Source organism: Tiliqua scincoides, chromosome 1 (genome assembly GCF_035046505.1).
Source record: "Tiliqua scincoides isolate rTilSci1 chromosome 1, rTilSci1.hap2, whole genome shotgun sequence".
NCBI lineage: Eukaryota > Metazoa > Chordata > Lepidosauria > Squamata > Scincidae > Tiliqua > Tiliqua scincoides.
The window spans coordinates 70,132,610-70,158,303 of NC_089821.1; the positions used below are offsets into that span (position 1 = coordinate 70,132,610).

At 45.9% G+C, this 25,694-nt stretch overlaps 1 protein-coding gene across 1 annotated transcript in view; it reads right to left on the bottom strand.

The window, feature by feature from the left end:
* The window catches only part of LOC136644908 (unconventional myosin-X-like), an 80,467-nt gene that overhangs the window by 27,042 nt on the left and 27,731 nt on the right, over positions 1-25,694 (bottom strand). Inside the window, exons 15-24 of the mRNA XM_066621124.1 lie at positions 24,515-24,607; positions 22,175-22,243; positions 20,674-20,756; positions 19,819-19,927; positions 18,857-18,937; positions 17,665-17,789; positions 15,858-15,972; positions 8,380-8,486; positions 3,542-3,856; positions 1,066-1,105 (exon numbers count right to left, since the gene is read on the bottom strand). Coding sequence (XP_066477221.1) covers positions 1,066-1,105; positions 3,542-3,856; positions 8,380-8,486; positions 15,858-15,972; positions 17,665-17,789; positions 18,857-18,937; positions 19,819-19,927; positions 20,674-20,756; positions 22,175-22,243; positions 24,515-24,607 — 1,137 coding nt within the window. The remainder of the gene's footprint in view (positions 1-1,065; positions 1,106-3,541; positions 3,857-8,379; positions 8,487-15,857; positions 15,973-17,664; positions 17,790-18,856; positions 18,938-19,818; positions 19,928-20,673; positions 20,757-22,174; positions 22,244-24,514; positions 24,608-25,694) is intronic.

Here is a 25,694-nt window from a genome sequence, read left to right on the forward strand (position 1 = left end):
CAACATTTCTTATTCTAAAGTTGGAGACAAATTATTATCTTTTTTCTCCCAGAAAGCTGAAGATGGTTTGAAAGAATTGCTTATTGCAATCCCTATATTTATTCTACTTTCACCATTGGTATGTGAGTTTTGCAGGTTTTTGTATTGTTACAAAAAATCCCACAATATCTAACTTGGTAACTATACAAAAGAAGTATGCATGCACACACATATGCATGTACATTGTAGCGTACCAAGGGCAGGGGCAGTGGTCTGCCCCAGGTGCATGCCATAAGGGGTTGCCAGTGTGTCCGTCCCTTTGAAAGCCTGGTAGACCTGGTCTCCTCTGTGCGGAATCTTGAGTATTAAGTGGACAATGCACAGTGAAGGAGCCTCAACACTGAACTACAGTTCATGTACAGTGTCCCCAGTAGGGGGTAAAACAGTCTTGGAAGGACCATTTGCAGCACTCAGGGCTACAACACTGCCATTGGCAGGTTACAGTCTGCATGACCGCTGTTGGGAAAAGGAGAATGGCGTGCAGATGTCCAGGCATCAATTTGTTGAGTATGCCATGGCAAAAACAGCATAGGCACGCAATGTTGGATCCCTTCGTGCCACCAGGCTGAGCAGGAGGCACCCAATGGCAACAAAAGAAAAAAACAACATTCATCCTCCAGGTTAAGGGTGGGGAATGATGTCGCTCAGCTCCCCACCTCCCATTCTGGGAAGGGGCTCCTGCCTGAGCTAGTCTTTGTCAGATGGGATGGAGAAGAGAAGAAATGACAGAAGAATAAGAAGAAAAAATATGTTAAAAGCTGCAGAAAAAAAGAGAGGCTTGAGCTCAGCAGAGCTCTAATGATTCCTTGCTTCCCTGTCCCTAGGCAGTGCGAGTCTGAGGAATGTAGACACGTCTCACCTTAGAAGAAATGCTGCAGCTTGGCCGGTAGACTCAGGAGGAGGGATGTACCCAAAGGATAAATGAGTCCTGGGGAAAGAACACAGTCTCCCCAGCAAGTCTCCAGCCTGAGCAGAAGCTGACCCCTGAAAGGAGAGTCAGAAAACACGAGGCACAACAGAACATACCTGAGCCATTCGCAGTGCTGCTTCCAGTTGCTCCTTCTCTCTGTTCAAAACAAAAACACAAATTCAACAGCAAAGTCCACAGCCCCATTTACCAGAGCTTGCTTCAGGAATTCTTACAGTGCTCCATTAGTTCCTCCTCCTCTCTTATTCCATTTCTGCTTGGGTTACAGACACCCTGACCATACAGGAGAGAAAGGATGCAAGGGGGATGGCAATGCAGCACTGCTTCCTTCTTCAGTCAAGTTTGTCACTTCTCTTGTGCTCAAACATGACAAAACTAATGCATAGCCAGTGTGGTATAGCAGTGCAACTGGAGGCTGGGGACTAGGGCTACCTACAGTCTGACTAGAGCTGGGGAGACTTGGGTTCAAAGCCTAGCATCACATCTTTTCCATCGCCGTTTTGCTGTAGCTTTCTCCTTATGTCATTTTTCCAGACTGTGAACCCTGTGACCCTGTGGGACAGGGAACCATCTTTTTCATTTATTTTGTTATATAAATGGCTTTGCAAGCATGTTCATTGAAAAGTCACATACACTTATATTTCTTCATCATCACTATCCCCGCGCATGAAGCTCACCCGGTGACCTTGAGCCAGTCTTGACCTAATCTATGTCCCAGAGTTGTTGTGAGGATAAAAAGAAGTGGAACAAGAACTTTGCATGTTGTGCTAAGTTCCTTGGAAGAAGGGTAATATAAATAAATCATTTTGCATTTATTCAATTCTTCAGGTGTATTGGTGCCTCAGTAATCTACATCCTGGTTAAAAATTAAGTGGGCAGCAACAAAGCCTTTAAGCCAAGGAGATCCATTTTATTATGCCTACTTAAAGGTTTGGATTTAAAGAAAGTTGAATTTATGGAAGACGTCAGAGCAGGCACTGACTGCCATTTGAGCATATCCGGAACCACTCACAGCGTAAAATACACACAGGTATCTATCATAAGAAGAATGAAGGTTTGTCTAACAGTGTGTGTGTGTGGGGGGGGGGAGAGAATAAACTGTCTGATAAGAGTAAACTGTCTTTAGCAAAATTTGAGAGGCCTAAACAACTCATTCCAGTTTAGGAAAACACACTCCTCTCACAAAAGACTTGCCTTGACATCTACAGCTGTGGCAATATCTTCTCTGTTCTTCCCACCATTTTGGAACAAGTTAAGAAACTGGATAGAGTTGGGAAGGGAGATTTAGTAAAAGTGAAGGCCTTTGACTCAGATTTAATAAAGGAAATGAGAGGCTGGGCTTTTGGAAAAATTCCCCAAGTTTCCTCTCACTGATAATACACCTCTCCCCAATAATATACCTTTATCCTGCAGTGCCTCAAGTGAAAATTGGTCTAGCTTCTTTACCTATGTACTCAAAGGCCACATTCCTTCACTGGACTGTGTGCCCATTCAGCCACCACACATCCTCTAGAAGAGGACAAAGAATGGTGGTGCATATGGCACTAGTTGCCATGTTATTGCAACCTCTAGCCTACCCTTGCTGTTGGAAGCAGTAGCCTGCAAGGACAACTCTGTGCTTCCCCCAGAGCCTTGCACTTATCTATTCTCCTCACAGACTAAAGGCATGACCAGAAAGGCATCATTTCAGAGACTGGGTGAGCTGGCTTTTTGCATCCAAACTCTGCAATCTAGATGTTCAGAGAGCTTCAGCCATGTACACTTATCCATATGGTTTGTATGTACAAATGTGAAAACCAGAGCAAGCTGTGCAGCCAGCACAATGAGCTTCGTGCACAGAATGCACCAAGGAAGAAAGGTTCTAGCACAGAGTGCTGAAACCTAGACAAGAGTTCTCAGCAGGGTGAGAACCAGGGGTTACGCACATTCCATGCAAGCGCAGACTTTGGTCCTGGCATCTCACCTCAAGGGAGTGAAGCATGTGGGAAATGTTTGGTGAACTCTCCCAAGACATTCAAGGCACATGAGAAAGATATCCATCAGTCAAGAAGCAGCGCTGCTCCCCCTGACATAGCAGTGACAGAATTACACAAATCTATTTTGCATAATTCATTAAAAAGGCAGAAAACTCAAGTCTCTATCGGAGCACAATTTGGGTTACCGTGGCACATGATGCTGTGCTTGTTTTTTGTGTTTGTTTTTTTAGTGTATACACAACCTGGACTACCAGGAGCAGGCTGTCACAGGCCTAGCTCTCACAAATAGCAACTGAGGTGGAAAACCTGTGTCTGGATTGTACTACTTCAGACTCAAGCAAGGGCTCCAAAGATGGAATGCTCCCTGGCAATTTTCCTATGTATAGGAAACAAGGACATCAAGGAGAATGATAGGCTAAATCCTTTCTCTGACAGTTCATTTTCTACACACAGAAAACTGTTTTTATGGAAGAGGATTAGCCATCTATTGAGCCCTTGCTGTTCAGCTGCAGTCTAAAGCAGTGCAGCCCATACACATGCATCATAGTGCTTTTTATGAGAATTAGGCTACTGAAATAGAACTAAGATTGCCTTGTACCTTTTCTTCTCCTCTTCCTCCTGCTGCTGCTGCTGCTGCTTCCTCTTATGCTCCCTCTCTTCTTGCCATTGTCTTTCCTCTTCCTCCTTTCTAATCCTCTCTTCCTCTTGCCGCCTCTGCTCCTCAGCTTCCTGTTTCCGCCTCTGTTCTTCCTGTAGCAGGTGCCGATATAGGCTGCGAGCCAGCTGTCCACGCCAGTGTTTCTGCAGGACAATGGCAGAGGCCTTCAGGCGCAGGAGGGACTTCTTCCAGAAGTAGGCACGATAATTCTTCTGGATGGTCACAACACTGGCTAGCACCCTTCGGTACCTCTTCCTGATTTATCAGAAGCAAGATGGAGGTTACAGTCAATCAGTGGTTGCCCCTCACTAGGCTCTCCTCAACAATTGTCCCAGGCACTACCTGCCCCCCCCCCCGTAGGATCAAGTTGCTAGCTTGATGAATCAACAGAATCGCAGCCATTCTCTCCAAAACAATACGCCCCAGGAAGCCATTTTTCCTCCATCTGTCATCCACCTGGTTTCTGGGTCTTGAGAACAATCTAGGCATCCCTGTCCCTAGGGGCACTCATTTCCTGCTTTTGGCACATCTGCCTTTGCTGAGCAGAGGAATAAGTGTAAAGAAATCCCAGGAGATGCAAGGCTCACTGTCACGTCGCCAGGCACAATGACATGTTCTCCCATCCCTCCAAATGAGGGCAATTCATGTTATAACCTTCTCCTTATATGTGTCAGTCTGATCTGCAGAGAGTCCCTCATACTCAGTCATGTGCTTGCTAGCCTAAAACCCAGGGATTAATGGGCAGTCCTCTCAAGAACAAAGAGAGGAACTAGAACTCAGTTAACTGTCATTTAAAAGTAAAACAAAGACACTTTGCACATGCTCAAAGGTGTGGGGTGAGAACAGGGTGGGTGGGGTTGAATCTCTATAGCACTAGTGCACACCAAGATCCTATCGCCATTTTTTTGTCCTGACACACTCCTTGAGGTTCCTCAGACGTAAGCCAGCTAAATAGGATCCAAGGAGACCCATTGATGGCAAGATGGTCTACGGATATGTATTTTACTAAAAAGAATATTTTTACTTGGGTTGTCTGGTTGCTTCCCCCCCCTCCCCAAATATCATAGCATACAGTGCATGCTCCAGCAGGACAGCTGCATAGCATAAACTGGTGGGGAATAGGATTGGGCCATTACTGTCTGAGAGCCAAATCCTATCCAAGTTTCCAGCAGTGTAGTCGTGCCCACGGGGCACATGCTATATCCTGTGGTAGGGGGATAGTCATGGAGATCTCCTCCAGGTAAGGAAAGGTTCTCCCTTTTCTTAGGGCTGCACTGCCCTGACATTGGAAAATTGGATCGGACTGGGCTCTAATTTTGTACTAACTAGCTCTGGGTGTATGGAAAATCTCTCCATATCTGTCTGAAACAACTACACTTGCTCTTGGTTCCTTTCCAAGTCCAGTTCAAGCTGCTGGTTATCACTTTTAAAGCCCTAAATTGCTTAGGACCAAAATACTTCAAGTATTGCCTCTTTCCATAACAACTTGCCCATGTGCCGAGATCAGTTAAGGCTTCCTAAGGCTCTGGCTTCCTACTCCCTCAGAAGTGCGGTGGGTGGGCCTACTCTGTGGAGGCCTATTCTGGGGTGGTACCCCATTTGTGGATTGCCTTCCCTAGAGAGGATTGCCTGGTGCAGAGTTTGCTTCTTGGCACCATATGGACCTTTCTTATTTGCCTCACCGCTTCCCAAACTGCGCACAGCAGCTAAATAGGGTCTAAAGAGACCCTATTAGGGTAGGGGTGGATCCAATGTTTATGTTTGGGGGGGGCATGAGCACTATCAACTCCAGAACCCAGGGCAACCAGGTGGGTAGACCTGGGCTCCAGGCTGAAATTAATGTCCTCTGTGGCTGAGGTTCACTGGGCGGGTAGATCTGGGCTCCCCGTTGAAGTGGCCACCGTGGCCAAGGTTTGCTGGGTGGGTAGACCTCCAGCTCTTCCAGGCAGGTAGACCTGGGCTTGCAGCAGTGCTTGGGGTGTTTCCCTTCTTGGAAGGGGCTCTTCCTCTTTGGCATCAGTTGGGGGGGAGCACGCACCCATGGCCCTTCCTTTGGAACTTCCCCTGGTCTCAGGATGCCATGGCAAACTCACTGGGACACTGCAGGATGTTCCCAGTAGCCTTCCTGGCTCTCCTAGGCGCTGCCATCTTGGAACACACAACTTCTTGCGTGATCCAAGATGGTAGTGCCCAGGAGAGCCAAGAAGAAGAGGCTGACACAAAAGAAGGGCATCATGACTTTTGTTTGGGAACTGATGGCCTAAGTCATTTGGATTGTTTTGTTTTGACTGCCTTTATCTTCTTTGTCTGATGGTATGTCAGTTTTTAATTGTAATTTTCATTTATTATTGTTAGTGGACACAATCTTATCCAAATTTCCAGCATCAGTGCAGCAACAATGCAACTCCGAGGTAAGGGAACAAATGTTCCCATACCTTGAGGAGGCTTCTGTGACTGCCTCCCCACTACAGGATGCAGTGCATGCCCCACTGGCACAGCTGCACGGGCACTAGAAAATCCGATAGGATTGCGCCCTTAACCTGTTGTAAGCCTCAGTAAAGAAAAATTAATCAAAGTTGGACAACCTATTGTTATTTTTCCCTGTATGGAGACCAACTGGACAAACTAGTCAATTTTAATCTACATTCCAGAATATTTTTGCAGAATGGTAGCATTGTCTTGGAAAGGTACATACAGCAGTTAGGGGACTATAGGCAAAAACACACTTTATTGTTCTGCCTGACACACTGACTGTGCTGCACAAAATGTTAATAGAAGGATAGCCATCGGAGCATTCAGGGATGTGTGTATTCTGCAGTCCTGTGACTATACTGTCCAAACACAGAAATGGATCTTGGCACAGAATTCACCAGTCTGAGAATCTCAGCTTTCATGAAAAGCAACACATACACACAGCAAACATGTGGAAGGGCCCTTAGTTTAATGGAAGAACATATATGCAGAAGGGCCACGGTTTGATCGTTGGCATCTTCAGGTAAGGTGGCTTCACATGTTGAATACATTTCTAGTACTGAGACAAGCTTGAAACAATATCTAGCACTGAAACAATCCTGGACAATTTCTGGCGACATTTCAATGAGACATGGGGGCAGGAAACTATTTTAGAGCATAAGTTGCCATCAAACTGTTACGGGATGGGGATGATTTTTCACAGAACCCCCATTTCCCCACTCGCATTCCTCCCCGAACACCCTTCCCCCAGATTCTTTTCTCCACTGATACCAGAAAAAAGTGGTGGTGGGGGTGAGGGTCACTATGGTCAGCCCAGCGCCAGGGCCCTATATGATCTTTTGTTTCTTCTCAAGACTAGCAGAAGCAGAACGGGCTGTACAAAACAAAACACCTGTATTCAAAAATTCTTTCTTTGCATATCTTATACAGGTTGTGGAATTCAGACGTCTTTTGGTTAGTGAGGACTGGCTCATAATTATATCCTAAAATTTGCAGCAGGGATCCAGTTAAGTGTTAGGCAAAGAGGCTTTACAAAGCCTGAGAGTTCAAGACTTCCAACTGTACTGTATCCAACTGCTGTTGTAGACTATAGACAGAGTTTTGACTTCCTTGCTTGAAATACAGTGACTGCTTCCCCACTGGACAGCATAAGGTCTTCTAGGCACTTGTCTGAGGTCTGTCCACTAACCAACATTCTGGTCTGCTTGACACAAACTTAAGTTATGCTCATTTAACTGAATATATTTTATACCAGGGTGGTATCAGATGTGGGCCAAGTAAAGTACTGGCTGAGGTCCCACCTGGCTGAGTTGATGTTTGACCCCTTAGTGCCAGTGGCAGTGACAGCACCCAATGCGCCGTCAGGGAACAGGCAGGGGGTGCCATGGGAGGCCCAGTACAGAACTCTAACCCCGGGCCCCTGTAGCCTGATACCAACACTGCTCTATAAGAGAAACATGGGAGAAGGGCAAAGAGCTCTGCAGAGTGTGGCAGCCCCACCTCCTGGAACGTTTGCTCAGCCCCCTCCCTGTTTTCCCTCAGTCAAGGGCTCTGCTTCTGAAATTTCCCCTGGCACTGCCCACATATTTTCAGACACTCTTTGCAACCTTAAAGAAGCCTAGAAATTTTTAAATTAAAGCTGAGGTTCTCAGGATGACAAATTCTGGACTTCATACCAACTTCTGTAGTGATGTGATGTCATTATGGAATACACACAGCCCCAGTTCTTCCCTCATAGCAACACCACAGAGTGCAGGTGACTGTCCTACTGGGTACACACAGCAATTTGCCAGAACAAGCTGAGACAAAGGCCTGCTTCGCTGGATGTATAGTGATAACAGCAAGTAGACACAGACAGGAGAGCGATGGCTGTCGTGATGAACAGCCATGTGGCTTAGGGTTCCACCCTGCTCTCTCCCCTTTCTCTGCAGTCTGGAAAGCCCGTTAGGGAAACAGAGGCTGGAGGGGGATTTATACAAAAAGAAAACTGGTTTGGGTCCTGTACTCTTATGAATAAAGGCAGATTGTGGGAAGGGCACTGAATGTGGAGCCAGGGAGGGAGAGCTGCACAGAACACTTTTGTGGAAGATAAGGAAGTGCAACAGGAGGGTCCAGGCAGTGAAGAGAACTGGGCAAGCTGGTAACTTTGCAGCCTGTGGCCTCCCAGAAATAGTGGGAGTTTTGAGAGGGGGCAGGGGAGAAAAGATCAGGGAAAGCCCAGCTCGAGACAGCAGGCTGCAGACGGACTGAGTCCTGGCAGGCAGAGAGCATTCCAGCACAACTGAGGCAGCAATTCAGGCACTGACCTTGCCATGTAGCCCAGGACGTGGGCTTGGATGATGGTCGCCGCCTTCCTCAGCTCCTCTTCCCGGGCCTTCTCCAGTTTTTGCTCCAGAGCCTCCTTCAGGAAAACCTGGTACCCCAGGGAGGAGTTTCACCAAACACAAAGAGAGGAAACAGCAAGTTCCAGGCAGCACCAGCAGGTCCCATGCCTGCCTGCCTGCTGCCCGCTTGCCGTAACAAGACACAGAGGGCTCCTTTTATGCTCCTGTGCCAGAGCCGTCCCTGCTCTGCCAGCCCTTCCCTTTGGGTGCTTTTGCTGATGGACAAGGGAAAAGTTGCACAGGGAGAAGAGCCAAACTCAGCCCAGCCCCCGCACTCTTCCACACTGTGCTCAAGGATTAAGGGGGGAGAGGAGAGAAAGAGTAGGAGGAGGCTGCCTGGCTTTTCACGCTTTATTAACCCTTTCTCTGATACAGCTATGGAATCTTCCCATGCTATCAGGGTCTGCAATTCAAGAGGCTGAAGGAGGCAGAGGGACAGAGGTCTCCTTTCCAGGCACTGCAGCCAAAGACTGAACAGAACGTATGTGGAGGAAAAATGAGCAAGAAAACTGATCCAAGATATCTACTCCAGGAAGGAAAAAAGGTGAGGGGAAGGAGAAGGATCATCTTTCCAGAGACCAACTCCTGCACTGCTGTGAATTTACATATATCTTCCCAGGCTTCTGCTTTGCATCCCCACCTTGGTGCCAACTGTCCCACTTTCCCCAGCTGTGTCTCAGCTGGATGATTCCTTCTCAGTCCCCCTGCCTTCTCCTCAATCACCTCTCCCCAAGAGTTGTGTTCATTCTGACATGCACAAGAGTAAATAGCCATTCAGCCCTTCCAGGCCCATCCAAATGTGATCCTAAATGTAGGCTCTTCAAGCCTTCAGCCCACTTGTATCATGAAGGCTACATTTGTGGCTTTGATGGATAATATTTAACAGGATACCAGTAGTGGAACTGTACTGTCCTGATCCTACTAGCTTTTTCAGTTCCATGATCACAAAGTCTTGAGATCCCAATGGCAGGGTTTGGAAGGCACTCATTGGTCTGCTCTTTTATTCAGCCCTGGCTGGTTAGGAGGTGCCAGAGGAGTGCAATGGTGAGAGCCAGTCCACCTGCACTGTGGCCTGGAGCATAAACATTTTTAGTTGACGTTTACTTCACAATGAAGTAACAGACCATCCAAGATTGCGTGCTAGTATCGCTTGCAGTGCTGCAGGGGATATTGAGACACAATTTTTGGATCACATGGCACAGCTGTTTCAGGGAACAAAATGTCTTAGAATGCCACAGGTGTGGGATTGTCCATCTTCATTCCTGTGGAGTCCCACTGGATTCCAGAAACCCTCACAACCTTGTTCTGGTGACTGTGTTGATTTATGGTCACTTGCTTTTAAGAATGGGATTAGCTCCATTAGACAACTCTCAAAGTGATAAATCCAGAGGGACAATGAAATGAAAGCAATTCAACCCAAGGGTATGAATGCCATGGCATTAACGTACACTCTTTCCAGAAACTATGGTAGACACTCAATAACACATAGGCAATGAAGCTGGAGAGGTGTTAAGATGCACTTGCATGAGGCTCTCCTACCCCATCTCTGGGATCAGATGCATTCTATGCATTCAGCCCCTGCAAGCTACCAGATGCCCCCACAGATCAACCCATGTGGATCCTCTATGAGCTGCAGGGGGATCAGTGTTTGGGGCACTTCTATAGCCCTTCCCTTGAGATAACATGATGTTGGCACAAGGCTTTTCTGCACCATCCTTCCTATTTTTCCAAAGCCTTTGTATTACTCTTCCTATTAAACCCTAATATGCCTAACCAGAAGTATAAGGAGCTCCTGATCATATTTACCAAAGTGGTTCTAACTTGGAGTTTGGAGAGTGATAAGTGTGGATGCCATGTGGCTTATGGAAGCTGAATTAGATTCCCTTAGAGCCTGGGGGGGGGGAAGCCATTTGGATGCAACCAGTGTGTATATGCATATTTTTAAAAGCACAAACAGGTGCTGGACACATGGCTCTGCTTATGCATTGGTGGGGAGTATATTTGCATTTTAAAAGAGCAAATCACAGATGCATCTCAGTCCTCTCAAGTCTGAGGCAGGAAACCAGAGGTTTATGGAGACCCTGGTGTGAAGGGTAGTGCTGGCAAGGCAGCAGAACACAATTCCTCTCTGAATTGTGCTTTAAAATCACCAGTACGACAGTCACTATACACACACCCCTCCCGTTCTTGTACTACTACCCAGAAAAGTCCCAATCTCCACAAGCGGACAACTGGCAGCTGCACTGTTCTGTTCCTAATGAGAAACAAAGTCTATCCTGCCTTCCCCTTCTTTTCCTGTGCTCCACAATTCCTTATACTAATCCTTTTCCTTCCTCTACCAAACAATTGCTTGGTATAGAAATTCCCCTTGAATCTAGTTCACAGGAAGCATTTCCCACTCTGCCTAGCACATGTGCAAGCTCATACCCACTCACATGTCTGCACACTCCAAGGGGTCTGCTCTCCCCACAGAGTCCTCAACAGCACCCTGGAAATCTATGGGGGACAGAAACAGAAGAAGCCTCAGACGGTTCATTGGTCAGGAACACACTCCCTGAACCTCAATCTCACCTCAAGAAACAAAGAGAGGCACTCTCTTTCTCAATAGCTCCACCCAGAGAACATTATAGCAGGATCTCTTGATAAGCACAAAGAGACTGGATTCACAAGGCAAACTCATGACTGCTTCAATCTATTTATTTTCAAGCAAGCAAAAGAAGAGAGCCAGGATGGCTACCTTTTTACTGGCCTTGTTCCTTTAAGTGCAACCTGACAAACAGAAATGTAGCAAGGAACACTTTTCCCACCACTCATCTCCTTGCCAAGACAATCTGTTTCTCCTGCTTAATTACTATTAAAGGCACAGTAGCAGGACCAGTAAAAGAAGGCAACCTTACCTGCAGAACACAAATCCCCTATTAGAGCATCCCACAAAAAAGCTATGATTTAGCATGCAGATTTCCGTCAGACCTTTATGGTATAAGGTATCTCTCCTGCAGGGCCAGTCCATCCATGAAGTGAGTGATGTGAGTAGCATCAAGTGGCAGGTTATAGGAAACAAACTTGGGTTGTCTTACACCCCAAATCTGCAGTCACTTTCCTCCAGCCCACCATGGGTGGAGCCATGCTGTACTGTTAGGGAGCAGGAATCAGATCCGAAGGTTTCTCTACTCACTCACCTCACTCCTCCCTTGCGTGGCCACTTTAAACAAAAGAGGAGGTACAAAACATATTGGCAGCACTTGCAGCATATCTTGCACTTCTTTTGTTTAAAGAGACCATATGAGGTCCCTAAGGTAAGGGAATAGGTGGCTGGATTACTGCATTCAGTGCAGTTTTTTTTAAGCAGGTTTGCAGTGGGGGCACCATTTGCACCTGCTTCAAGCACTGCATGGATTTGGGCAAGGCTTGCCTTCCTGGCACATGAAGGGCCATGTTTCTGAGGCATGTACCTAAAAATATAGCACATAAGATATTCATCAGAATGCCAGGTCTGACTGCAGCATTGAGTAACAAACCTGCGTTTACTGCCATGTAAAGTAGGCAGTAAGAAAATCTGTAGGATTTTCCTTTAACTCTCCTAATCTGGCATTGGCTTAGTGGGTGGTTGCCCTTTACTCAAAATGTACCATTCCTTTATAGAAAATTCCAAATCAAGCCTCTACCCATCTGAAACCAAACAGAGAACCCCATGCTGATGTTACTCTGCCTCTCTGCAAAGCATGTCCACTGCACAAACCCGCAAACTGTTTTCTCCTCCTGCAATGCAAATTGCCTTCTGGAATGTTTTCTCCCTCTTTAGGGGACCAGGACAAATCAAGAGCTGGAAAAGTAGGAGTCATGCAGGTCAGATGTGCACTTGAACACCCTTGCCCCCCACAAATGGGACATGCACCTTTGCTGTGCAGTTCCCCAGACCAGGGCTGGCCCTCAGCAGACTTGCTGGCTCAGGCAGCAGATGGATGCAGGCATCCCCACTGATGCCCTAACCAGGACTCCACCCCACCACCATTACACTGCTGTGTTTCTGCTCTTCCCCAGCTAGGAAAAGAAGAGCAGAGATGACTCCCTGCTTCCTTTTTCTGGCCTTTTCCTGCCTTTTGAAAAGGGAAGCACAGGGTGGCAGAGAAGCAGAAGCAAGGCAGTGGCAGCACTGAAATTGCTCAGTCTCATGCATTTCCCCCATTGCTACCCAAACAGCCTAAAACTACCACTTTAATAACTGAGGCCAAAAATCAGGTGCCAGAAAATGTGCTTCAAAACTTAAGTTTAACCTGTTCGCCATTGTCATTTCTGTCTTGCTGCTCATATTCAACACTGACTACAAACAAAGAAACTTTTAAAAAGTTATTCGGTGCCACAAACATTTCTCTTGTTTTAATGTAATCAATCAGTTTTTCATCATTTATCAAGGGCCATGGCTCTCTTCCCTACACCTCTAATATCTTTCTAAGAAGTTGTCCTGACTGTCTTTTCTCTGCCTCTGCAATTAAACTACCTCAATAGTCTGCAGAGTGTCTGCAGATGTTGCCCCTCCTCCTGCTCATCCTGCAGAGGGAAGTCTTTGAAGTTGGGCTGCAGCACCGCCACAGTGACCCAGACTCCCTGAGCACCAACTGGGGGACAGAGAGGCAACCAGTCCCTTCTCAGATAGGCCAGCAACTGAGACAGAAGGAGAGAGAGTCCTATTGTTCTCAGAGGGATCAAAGGTCAGCCGTCTGTGCACCAGTCACTTTGAATCTGTTCTATTTAATGGCTCCAAGGTTGATTTATTAACTTCAAGTGCCTGGTATGCAGAAAGTGATTTCCTTTCTGCTTTCTTGCTAGCGGCAGGCCCTTTTCAGTCTTCCTTGCTCTAAAAAGGATGCCTGAGCTATCTCCTCCTCCTGCCCTTCTTTTGGGCAGTCCAATCTGCAGAACACAGCACAACCTGGAGTCTGTCCAGTCCCAGAGAAATAGCAACCAAATTCCACAGCATAGACGAGAGAACAGAAAAACCACAGAAAAGAGTGGCAGCCCCAAATGCCCTTTCAGCACATCCGGCAGAGTCTAATTACTTCACACTAGTTTCTTCTCCCTGATTCTGGCATGCTCATAGCCTTGGGGATTCTAAGAGCAGAGGCAATGGGACAAGAGCCTGCAGCCCCTCTTGAATCCCATCCACATGCCCCACAAAGAAGAAGCATTGCCTGCATGATTATTTCTTGAGTTGCTGCCCAAAGTCACTGGGCTTCCTTATTAACTCAGAATTAGTCCTACTGGAACTTGTGCTGCCAGAAATCATGTGCCAGCAGCTCAAAGTCCTTTACACTGGCATGAAAGCTGGACTGCTGTCATGCGCTTCTGGGCCATTGCCACAGATGGACAGCAGCATGGCATGCACAGCAGTAGCTCAATTGTTTTCAATAAGTTGGCAGCAGGGGCATATCATGGCTGGGCAGGGAAGGAGAGGGTAGATCTCAGCGGCACTGGCATGCACCAGATCTTATTCCCTCTTTTCAAAACCTCCCTGCTCCTTTTCTTTCCTCAGATATATGCCAGCAAAATGGCTTGCATATGTCCAAGGAGACCCATAGCCACTTGGGCAGACTACTGGGAGGCGGTAAGTAAAACCTCTTTTTTACTTACCTCCTGCAGGCCGCTGCCACCACCACAGCATGGAGTGCACACTCCATTGGCAAGGCTGCAGGCTGTAACGTGGCAGTGGATAGGATTGGGCAGTAAGAAAGACAATTAGTAAATCAAGTGCAGGCCTTCTGTGTGGAATAAGTTAGTGGCAAGCTAGATGGGGCTGACAGTGATACTTTTGCAACACAACTTAACAGCACAAAAAGGATTGCTCCCTCAGTTCTCCCCAGACACTACTCTGTCCTCTGACATTATAGATATGGGAGGTTATATCCACAATTCTAATGCAGTTACACTGTGAACACTACAAATGACATGTTTATTTTATTCATATCCCAGTTTACTGTCAGAAGTGGCAGCAAATACATTGGATGTTACCAGGCACTGCTCACCTGCTTTCAAGCCTACCTTTCCAGCCTCGGGGACAAGAAACTTGCTTTTTTTTTTTTTTTTAAATAATGAAGTTGGAATTCTGATCTAGTTTCTAAACATGATACACTCAGTGCCAAATTCTGCAATATGTCAATATATCATAATTGAAAATAGACACAACATAAAATGTCACCTCCCCCACCCCCCGTTTAGAAAGCCTCTGTCAGTGAAACACTTTTTTACCCATTTGATATACCCTATAGAAATGTTATGATCATTATCATGATCTCCCTTCTACTTAGTGACATAAATGTAGGCATGCAACCAAGGCTCATCTTCAAAGCTCCTTCCTGGCTGTTTGCCTAGCAATAAAATTACATCAGGTCTGCAATTACAGTCTGTTGATTTGGGCATTTGGAAGGGAGGGAAAAAAAATGTTTGCTGGTCCTTAAAAAAAATAAATCTACTGCTGTTTCATTCAGCTAGGATTCCATTAGCATAAATTTGAAGGCCAGTCGCACAATGGATGTCACCCTCTGCCCATCTGGACCACAGATGACTGCAGAAGAAATGCTGGCATGAAGTCAGCATAGAGAAAGAGCTGCTTTGTACTGAAGCAGATCATAGGAACATGGAGTCCCGCAGCTCTCCAGGGTCTCAGACAAGGGTCTTTCCTTCCCAGCTCCTTGAGCTGAAGCAACCAGGAACTGAACATGGAAGGGACCTACAGGTCTTGAATGCAAAGCATGAAGTTTGCCATTGGCTTATGACCCCACCCTCACTAGAACTATGTAATTCCCAAATTAAAATGATGCAAGCTGCTCCAAAATAATTCCTATGAACCTGACAGCATTTTTCGTGGAAATGGTCTCCATAGACCATTTTTTAATGGTGGGTGAGCTACATCAGAATCCATTCAGTTCATATTGTGGTCACACTCCACTCACCTGCATTGCAACATTGGGAGTGGGGGGGGGGGAGAAGTTTTCAAGGCCAACGTGGGGACACAGTATGCATGACTATAGGAATGATGTTGAGAGGGCCTCCTCTCCCTCTCCCAACAACATTTCCCCTGCATTTCCTTGTGCTCCCCCTTCAGTGTTAAAATACTTAAGCAGCTGCACAACAAAGACTCTCGTGTGAATGCACCCTTAGACTGAGTAATGAAGTGTTTAGGGATGGGACGGGATGTTTGACTGAGCCTTCAGGTTATTTCTCTGGAGAGTTCATGCCTGAATGGGACCCAAACATTTCAGCAGCACAATGCAGGCACCAAATGCAGTGGGCAGAAAAGCTTCTAAAAGCTGCTGCTGCCACTATCGTGTGTGCAGGTTGCCCCTGAAGAATTCCTTTGTGCAGAACATGGTTCCACATTGCCCTTTCACACACAAATGGCATACCTTGCTTTTACCCAGCTTCCATTCTTTCTGGACACTGTCATGTGTCTCCAGGAAGGCTGCACATGCAGTCTTTGCACTGTGTGGCTGGTTCCAGTTCTTCAAGAGCATCTTGTACCTGAGAAGACCAAACTAAATCTCTTTACCAAGAGCAGGCACAAAGTAATCTAAGCATGGTCTTATTCATTTAAGTGCTTGCATAAAATGCTTTTCATAAAAGAACCATTCCAAAGTGGTTTCCAAAAATTAAAAAGACAAAACAAAAAATGCAATCAAACACCACAAGACAGAAAAATCCCTGGTGACAGAAAATAGCAGCAAAGCATTGAAAACCAGCCAAAACATATCAAAGGCCTAAAAATTAACCATTCTTCAATAAACAATGAAATAAACAAACATGTTTCCATTGCTCTCTTAGATCAGCAAACATGGAGACCCTCCTAATCCCCATCCCTAGGAATTCAAGAGATGTGGCATCATCAATAAAAAGGCCTTGCAGTGGTGTACCTGGCAGAGGTCCAGGGGGGGGTCACATGGTCCAGGGTGGCAAAGAGGAAGGGGCAGCATTTGCTGCCTCCTGAGGGCATTCTGAGGGCTGGGGAGGCTGTGTGTGGCTTCCCTGGACTCATAAAGCCTTCTGTGGGCTAAAATAGTCACTTCCGGTTTTTAGCAAAAACCGGAAGTGACTATTTTTGCCTCCCAGAAGACGTTCTGAGGGCCAGGGAAGCTGCATGAAGACTTCTTGGCCCTCAGAGGGAGGCAGTGGGAGAGAGTATCGGGAAGGCAGTGGACACAAGTGGGTGGCACATCCAGGTGGGGAATAGTACCCCTGGAGGTGTGCCCCTGGATGCCACAGTGGCGGGGAACACCAATGAGACCTGGCCCCTAGTCCTTGCCAACCACCTTTATATCAGAGGTGGTCAGAGAACAGGACTTGGGATAAAGATCTTAGTCTCTAGGAAGGTTTTAGGCCATAAACTGCTTTAATAGGCACAACCAATGCTTTGAAGTGAGTGCAGAAACAAGCTGTCAGCCAGTGCAGTGGATATAAGAAAGGTGCTTTTGAGCTCAATTCTCCATCAGCAGTCTGGCCTCTGCATTCCAGGCAAAAATCAGGCTTCCAAATGGCAGGCAGAGTGCATTACAGTAGTCAGGTATCACCAATGCACAGATAACAATGGCTCACAGTTTGGAAACCACTGCATTACACGCAAAGCTGCCCTCTCCCTGAGGATGCAATTCCTATCTGCCTTTTGGCTTTTGAGTGGTGAAAGGTTGGAAGTTCCCATAAGCTGGCAACTGGCCACTCTTTGTATCTTTTCCAGCAATCTGCAATACAAATAAACTGAAGCATCTGGCATCTGACCACTGTGGTGCTAGACTGTAATGATAACCACATGTTCCACACACTAAACCTATAAAATGTAATTTGACAAAAGCCACTGAATGTAGTTCAGCAAATTCAATATACTTTACTTGAGAATGTTTATTTATTCTTCCTTCTCTAATCAGCCAGCTCAAACCATTATAGACAGGCAAGTCCCTTTATACTGGCAAGAAGAGCAACATACTACATAACAATCATTATGTTGTTTTATATAACAGATAGAAATTGATGAAAAAGGTGGCCTGCTCAGGCTTGCCTTGTACTTTTTGCCACAAGGAAATCTAATTTTCTTCTTCTTCCCAAACCAATGCATCTTATTCTGGATCCCCTTAGTCTAATCTTTCTCACACACACAAAATCCCAAAGCATTGAAAGCTACAGGTCAGCAAAACCCCATTCTACAAGTTGTCCCATCACTTTTACCTGAGAAGGAAATCCTGAAAGAGCCGCCGTACGGGAAAGCCAGCTCTTCGAACTTTCACAGTCTCCAGCATGCCTGAATACTGCAGCTGTTTCAGTACCACACCTGGATTGAAAAGGTTTGGAGCCTAGGCAAAACCAAGCATAGACAAGCCAAGGGTAAGACACAAAAAGTAAGGAATTTGTTTGCATGAAAAGTACTGTATTGGCCTCAGCATTATGAAAGGCACCCCCAGCATCTCACATAATTAGCCCTGGGCACGTACCCAGGTCAACCTAGCAAGTAGCTGCCTAAGCTTGAGAGGGTATTGCTGCTATGCAGGATGCTTCTTTGAATGCCTTAAAGCAGGGGTGCCCAAACCCTGGTCCTGGGGCCACTTGTGGCCCTCGAGGCCTCTTAATGCGGCCCTCAGGGAACCCACAGTCTCCAATGAGCCTCTGGCCCTCTGGGGATTTGTTGAAGCCCACACTGGCCAGACGCAACTGCTCTCAGCACGAGGGTGACTGTTTGACCTCTTGTGTGAGCTGTGGGATGAGGGCTCCCTCCACTGCTTGCTGTTTCGCGTCTGTGAGGCAGCAGTGGCAGCAAAGGAAAGGCCAGCCTTGCTTTGTGCAAGGCCTTTTATAGGCCTTGAGCTATTGCAAGACCTTCATTCATTCATTCATATAAGTTCATCTTTAATATATTCATTTATGTAAACTTATTTATTCAAATTTTAAATGTAAATTAATTCTTTTTTTCCCCCGGCCCCCGACACAGTATCAGAGAGACGATGTGGCCCTCCTGTCAAAAACTTTGGACACCCCTGCCTTAAAGGAACAGCATGCAGCAGGCTTACGGGCTACATACAATACCTCCCCTTACCGCTAGAACCTGCCAAGAGACAGAGTACTAGACTGAAATATTAGCACTTTGTCCTGCTTTTTTTGTTGCTAACTCTGCTCAAAGGAAAAGGAACCTTGTAGGAATCCATGTTAGACTCACAGAACAGTTTCTTCTTACCATAGCATCTGGATTCTACTGTTCCTGCTTGATACCCGAAATGCTCTGTTTATGTTGCCCTGGCTGGTTGTAAACTCACTGCTCTGCAGCTTCTGGGGGGAAAGGGCAGAAGGCCCCCACCCACCCACCCTTCCAGTCTACAAAGCTATTATCTCCCTCCCTCAACCGGAAACTCTTCTTTGTGAGATTCACCTTCTCCAGGTTGGGTTTGATGCAACGAATGAAGAGTGGGTTGCACGTGTTGAGTGTGGCCATCAGAGAATGTAGGGAGTCCTGGAAAAAATACTGCAGTTATTTCTCTGCAGAAAGGGATTTTGAGGGAGGCATTTCTCTCCTTGTTCTCCCCATTGCACACAGACAATTTGCCATACCATAAGAACAGCCCCTCTGGATCAGGCCATAGGCCCATCTAGTCCAGCTTCCTGTATCTCACAGCGGCCCACCAAATGCCCTAGGGAGCACACCAGATAACAAGAGACCTGCATCCTGGTGCCCTCCCTTGCACTGGCATTCTGACATAGCCCATTTCTAAAATCAGGAGGTTGCACATACACATCATGGCTTGTAACCCATAATGGATTTTTCCTCCAGAAACTTGTCCAATCCCCTTTTAAAGGCATCCAGGCATACCAGAACTGTCAAGTGGGGTAAAGGAACAGGGACCTATGAGCATTGACTTTCGTATGGCTCAATTTTGAGCTTTTTCACCAAGCCAGGTTCAGCAAAAAACTGGTTATTCCAGTTGACAGCAGAAATCAGCAGTACACAGCTCCAACTGATTAATCCCTGTGTCGGGAAACCCTCCCCTTGATCCCCAAAGCAGTTTTGAAACAACAACAAAAAAGCCCAATCATTTTTAAAAAAATAAAGTGTATGATTCCGTTTATTAATAAAAACCACATTTTCTGATGGAATAAATGCACATGTGGCTTTTTTGACACAAAAAGGATTGACAGCCTGAAGCATGTGAGGTGGGAAGGGATAAGCGTAGAAGCTGAATCAGTGCTTGAACTGGTGGCACTGATGTCTGCCCTTCTCACAGCAGAGGCGCAAGGAAACTGGGCTCACCCCAGGGGAGCACACACACAACCCTGGTGGATTCCGTTTTTTGGGATTCATCTGCAGGCACCCTCAAGTGGACCTGCTGCTCTTACCCTGAACTGAGAGCTGACTGTTGGCCTGCGCCTCTGAGTGCCCATCTTCAGAGTGTCTTCACTGTTGCAGCTAGAAACTCTTTCAAAGAGATCATAGATGAAATCCAGCCTGGAAGCAAAGAGAAGCACAAGGCAGAGAAGTCACAGAACACTGAATTCCAAAGCCAGACAAACTCAAGATGGTGTTTCTGTGTCTATTTATTTCTTTGTTGACTAGCTAATGCATTCCTTTTTCCCTTTGAAGGTCTCTGACAATAACAATAAATATTAACTAAGAATATTTATATACTGTTTTTCAACAAGAATCCACAAAGCAATTTATGTAGCAAAATAGATAAGTGAACAGTTTCCTGTCCCAAAACGGTTTATAATTTCAAAACAGGCAGAACAAACATCAGCAAAGATGCTATGCTGGGGTGAATAGAGATAGTTGCTCCCCCCTACCAAATGTAAGAAGAGCAGCACTTTTAAAAGTGCCCCTTTGCCCAGATAGCAGGCAAAGGAGTCTGAGGTACAGATGTCTGAAGTATTCTTTTCAGGTGGTGTGTCCTGTCAGGTCCTAAGGAGCTCACTAACCGCTAGCCCAGCAGCAGAGGTCTGACTGAGAACACAAGAGCAATAGGTCAGCTCTGCAGGGCAAAATAGTTAGGTATTTGCCAGGTCACTATATTGTGGTAGAGCCTTACTCCAGCTTTCCATCTTTAAGTTTGTGTTTGTGAACACCCAAGAAACATCTGCTCCCATCCTCGATTCAAATGGCATTGCAATATTTTTCTTACACACTATTACCTCATCCAGTGAGCCTTAGTGGCTAACCAGTTCAAGCTGCATTCAAAATGGTGATGGACTGTTTACCTGCTATCCTTCAGCATGTTTAGGATATCATCCCGAAAGGTGTCCCTGTTTTTCTCCAGAAACCCTCTCACATCATAGAGGACCTGCAAATGACAGGTTGTAACAGAACATGGAAATGTGCTCAAAAATACCATAGATATGCTTCACAAAGGAGAAAAAACTCCTTGTCTACATAGCCAAAGTTCCCAAATATCTTGTGCATTTTTCCACCCTTGTACAGTTAAGAGGGGAAAATATTTTCCCTGAGGAGTTATGCAAGCCCCAACTGCCTTGTGAAAAAAAGGAAGGGTGGGTGGAGGGCAGGTGAGGATATCATCACACACTCCTGATTCAACTGAACTGACACTTCCCCTCCCCTGCCACAGTGGTCACCTAAGATCAAGGCTCTCTGAGAGAGAACCAAGCAATGGAAGAAGGTGAAGGCACCATGACATGAATGCTCCTGCTTCAGCTCAGAGCCACTCTCTTCCATGGTTCCCTTGTACAGGTTCAGAGGAATGAAACATTGTCCAAGTGTGGGAGGATTTTGGCTTTATTTATTCTTGCTTTGATTTTTTATTTTCACTTGTCTCCAAGTTCAGTATGGCAACATTACTTATTCCCCCAACTTGTCCTCCTCTTCTTCCCCTTCCACATGGAGCCATTCCTTTCATACTTTTAATTTTCAAAGTGTATGGTTTCTAATGGAACAGTGATATTTTATTAATGTTGTGAGCCACATTCCAGTTGAAAAACAGGATGTGCATCTAATGTAATAAACAAACAAACAAATAAATGGGCAGCCCTATTCTGCTCCAGAGCTCACCATCTCTCAGCAAAAGAGTTTCTTGCTGCCCACCTCTGCTAACTGCAACTTGGCAGCCAGTTTCTATCTCAGGTTAAGTAATATCAAAAGGAATAGAAGTTCTCACACAAAAAAAGTGTGCAAAGAGTCCACGTTAGTGATTGCAGAGAGCCAGAATGACACTCCTCACCCAGAATGACAAAACTTAGAGCACTCACCTACAGTTGCCATGAGGAACCCTGACCCAGCTCATAACATTTAGAAGCTTTTACGACATGGAGCTTGTCCATCACATGGTGAGTCACAATGTTGCCTCCAGCGGTTACCAGGAACAGTCAGCAGGGGTACACAGACACAGCACAATGGCCTTGCTCAAGTCACAAGGGCTTCTAAACGTTATGGGGCAAGCAGAAATCATTCACCATGGGAAGTTTATGTACAACAACATCCTTATGCTAACTGTCGTGTCACCTCTGGTCCTAAAGAAGCTTACTGTCTATTGGGAAAAAGCAACACCTGAGAAGTGCTGCCAAAGCAGCAGCTATGACCGGAAGCAGCAATTCAAAAGATGTTGACAGATGCCCATTCCAGACCAAAGAACTTCCTGCTCTAATTTCACTTTGTAGGCCTCAGGTGGAGGTCGGATTGCTCACTGGCTTTCAGGACTTAAAACTCAGCCAATTGGCCAGTGAGCAATCCAGCAAAAGATGCACCTACCTCTCCAGCATAATGCTGGATCCCAAACTGGAAATCTGTCACTCGGGGCTTCATGTAATACTGGTTGTTCTGAAACAAAGAGAGAAAAATACTGTTTCTAATATGCAAAACACATGGTTTCTAGTATTCAAAGCAATACGCCTGCTGACTTCTATCAGTGTGGTAGCCATTCCTGGCCTTTAAACTGTCAGTGCATTGCAGAAATGGGCCAGGTTCAAACATCATAGTCAGGTCCAAAGTGACCATAATCTTACTAACCACAGCAACCCAGTTGTGATTGATTGGTGGAGACATCAGGGAGGAGAAAGTTTTGCGAAGGTCTCTGTTGGTGCTACATTTCAGATGTCCCGATGAGCCAAAATTTATCTTTTTGGACGATTTTGTGCCTCAGAGTTATGCATTCTGGTACATCACAAGCCTCTGGAACAGCCTGCCTCCTGAATTCCCAGCTGAAATATTCTTTGCAGAATACAGTTCATGACTGTTGGTTTTTAGCCATTATCCAGAAAACCGAATAAGGAAGCCTCTTCTAGCCTGAATTATTAATCTAATTTTAACTTCCACCCACTGAATCTTAGTGACTACTCATCTGTTAGTGATTGAGGGCCATTTGCTCAAGAGAGAATAAGCATTATGCAATCTGGTTTGCTTTGCCTTGAAGAGGACTAGTTTATCTTCACTGCTCAATAGTCTTTTTATCAGACAACACGGAGGGAGTACTCCCCATACTGGAATTAAATCACAGGGAGTCTAAAAAAATAAGGGACTCCATGTGGAGAATGGAGTGTGCCTGTCTTGTTCTCTTTGCCACCTCTTGAAAAACAAAATCCACGTAGCTCCAAATATGGAGAAATTCCTTTCTCCCAAGATCAGAAGAACAGTGGCCATGTTGTTCTTAGTTGTGAGATCAGGAACAGTGTAGGGTGCAAGGATTGCCTGTGTGTGAGCACAGAACAGGGGGCAGTGTGTGGAAGTTACATAGAACATCCAACTATGGTCCGCATAGGGCTTATCTTTTCTTTCAACTAGTTTGGTATACCCTTCTTCTTTCCAAAGATATACCAAATGAAACTGCTGTGGATACTAGGGCTGCCAGCTGATTAAATAAATCTTACAGCACTAACTAAATTCCGCACCCCTCCCGCCAATGCAGCTGTGCCAAGCACACATTGTATCTTGTGCAGGCAGTCTTGAGGCTTCCTGGTGGTAAAGGGACTTTTGTTCCTTTACCTGGGGCAAGCATCCACTGCCCCAATGGGTCTCCTTAGATCTGCGCCAGCTATTTTACTGGCACAAGTCTGAAGAGAGTAAGGGAGAAGAAAGCAGTTACAGAATGGGGTAGGAACTGGTGCATGCTAGTGCTGCTGATATCCTCCTTCTTCCTCTCCCATTTTGCCTCCTGTCTGCCACCTCCCTACCCACGTCAGGTCCTTAAAGGAAAGCCTCCTACCATATGCTCCCAAGATCATCAGGAGATGCCCTGTCTGCTGATGCTGGTCAAGTTTTGACAGGTAGTTACAAGACACTGGTTTCTCTGCAGTGATACCTTACCTTTCAAATCCCTTGCCTAGGGAACTGGTTGATTTTTAGAAGGAGAGTTAAAAGCTTATTCTTCAGGAAGGTGCTTGAGTCACTGGGAGGCAACTGACAATTGCTTATTTAGTTCTGTTTCTGATTTCTGGTTGTTTTATATGAGAATTACAGGTCCAAACTATTTATACATGGATTTTTTTATACACGGATTTGACTCAACAGGAATGGCCCCTGCAAATGAGAAGGAATGTGCTGATCCCTGGAGAAGGGGAAAAATGCATCCCTTTAAAATCAGTTTCAAAAACTGAACAGTCCTTTAACAACAGTCTCCTTAATGAGAGAGGGGGGGGGCACCTGGCTGACAATCCATCAGTCCTTCTCTCTCCAGGCTACCCCTCCCTTCCCCCTAAGCAGAAAGGTGATCACTTTGCATTGGTGAACGGAGGGGCTGAGTGAAGCTCATTTCTAAGCTCTTGGAGGAGGACTGATTGATGGATTGTCTTCTTAATGACTCTTATCTTACATCACAAAGGTCAGCAAGGCTGTTTTTCAATCACCAGAGCAAAGAAACTTTGTTTTTTAAATTGATTTAAATTTAATAGTGCCATCCAAGTTTTTAGTTAATTTTTTGCCATCCAAGTTTTTTCCATCCAAGTGAGTGCTTGGAAGGGAACCCACCTGAATAATGAGGCTCAACCTGTATAATGTTTTGCTGTATTTTTAAAAACTGAGTTACTACGAGAGTCCACAGGATTGCTAATACAGCATATACACTTTAGAAGTATATAAATACTTGAGCTTACTCACCCCATGCTGGTTGTGGAGCTTCTCCAAAAGGGTGCTATCTGTACCTTTGGGGAATCTACTCTCTTCATTAACCAATGCCAGTAAACCAAGTTTCTAAAGCCAAACAACAGACAGATTTGCAGTCAAAAAGACAGACTATGCCATGAGTGGCATAACATGATGGGGTGCACCAGGAGAAGCTTGACAGTTATATTCTGGAGTGCAAGAGTACCGAAAAGGACAACTCTGTCTAGTCCCAACTGAATCCCTAGGACAGTTTCAAATACAAGTAATACCTACATTCAAATTTGGGAATAAAAGCCGGGCCCTGAATGAGCTGGGAAGCTAGATTACAGGAAGCTGGATCTTTGGTTTGTCTAGTGCAGTGGTTCTCAAATTTAGGGAGAATTTTATTCCCTAAGTAAGTCGTTGCGGGGGAGGGGCTAGGGCAGCAACACAATCCCCAGGATCACTAGAGAACACTAGACTAGTGGTTCTCAAACTGGCGTAATGCTTCTCCCGTCCTTTTAAGGGGCGGGGAAAAGGGGGAGACAACAATGTGATCCCCAGGATCACGTCACTAACGGGGATGAAGGGGGGCTATTTGTACTTACCGAGGGCTGCTGGCAGCTGCAGGAGTTGTGGGAAGCCCCGAGCAGCCCTCTGCAGGGCTCCTCGATGCTTAGAATGTTGACGTAGAACGTTAAGAAAAACCGGTCGCTAAGCACTTCCTGGTTGCTCGATGACCGGTTTTTCTCAACATTCTACGTCAACGTTCTAAGCATCGGGGAGCCCTGTGGAGGGCTGATCGGGGCTCCCCACAACTCCTGCAGTTGCCAGTAGCCCTCAGTAAGTAAAAATAGCCCCCTTTCACCCCCCTGTTAGTAACATGACCCTGGGGACTGCATTGCTACCTCCCCCCTTCCCTGCCCCTTAAAGAGACGGGGGAAGCTTTACACAAGCTGGTGGGTCACAACCCACTAGTTTGAGAACCACTGGTCTAATGTTCTCAACACAGGCCGGCAGTAGTTCTCCAAGATTGCAGACAGGAATTACTTGACTTGTTAAAAAAGAAAAATGAGAAAAAAATAATATCCAAGTCAATTCTTGATCATTTCATGCAATATTGTTATGTGGTTCAGTACATGGTAAAACTAGGGGTGGCTGAAAAGGCTGTGTTGTGGCAGCAGTTCTTTCTCCT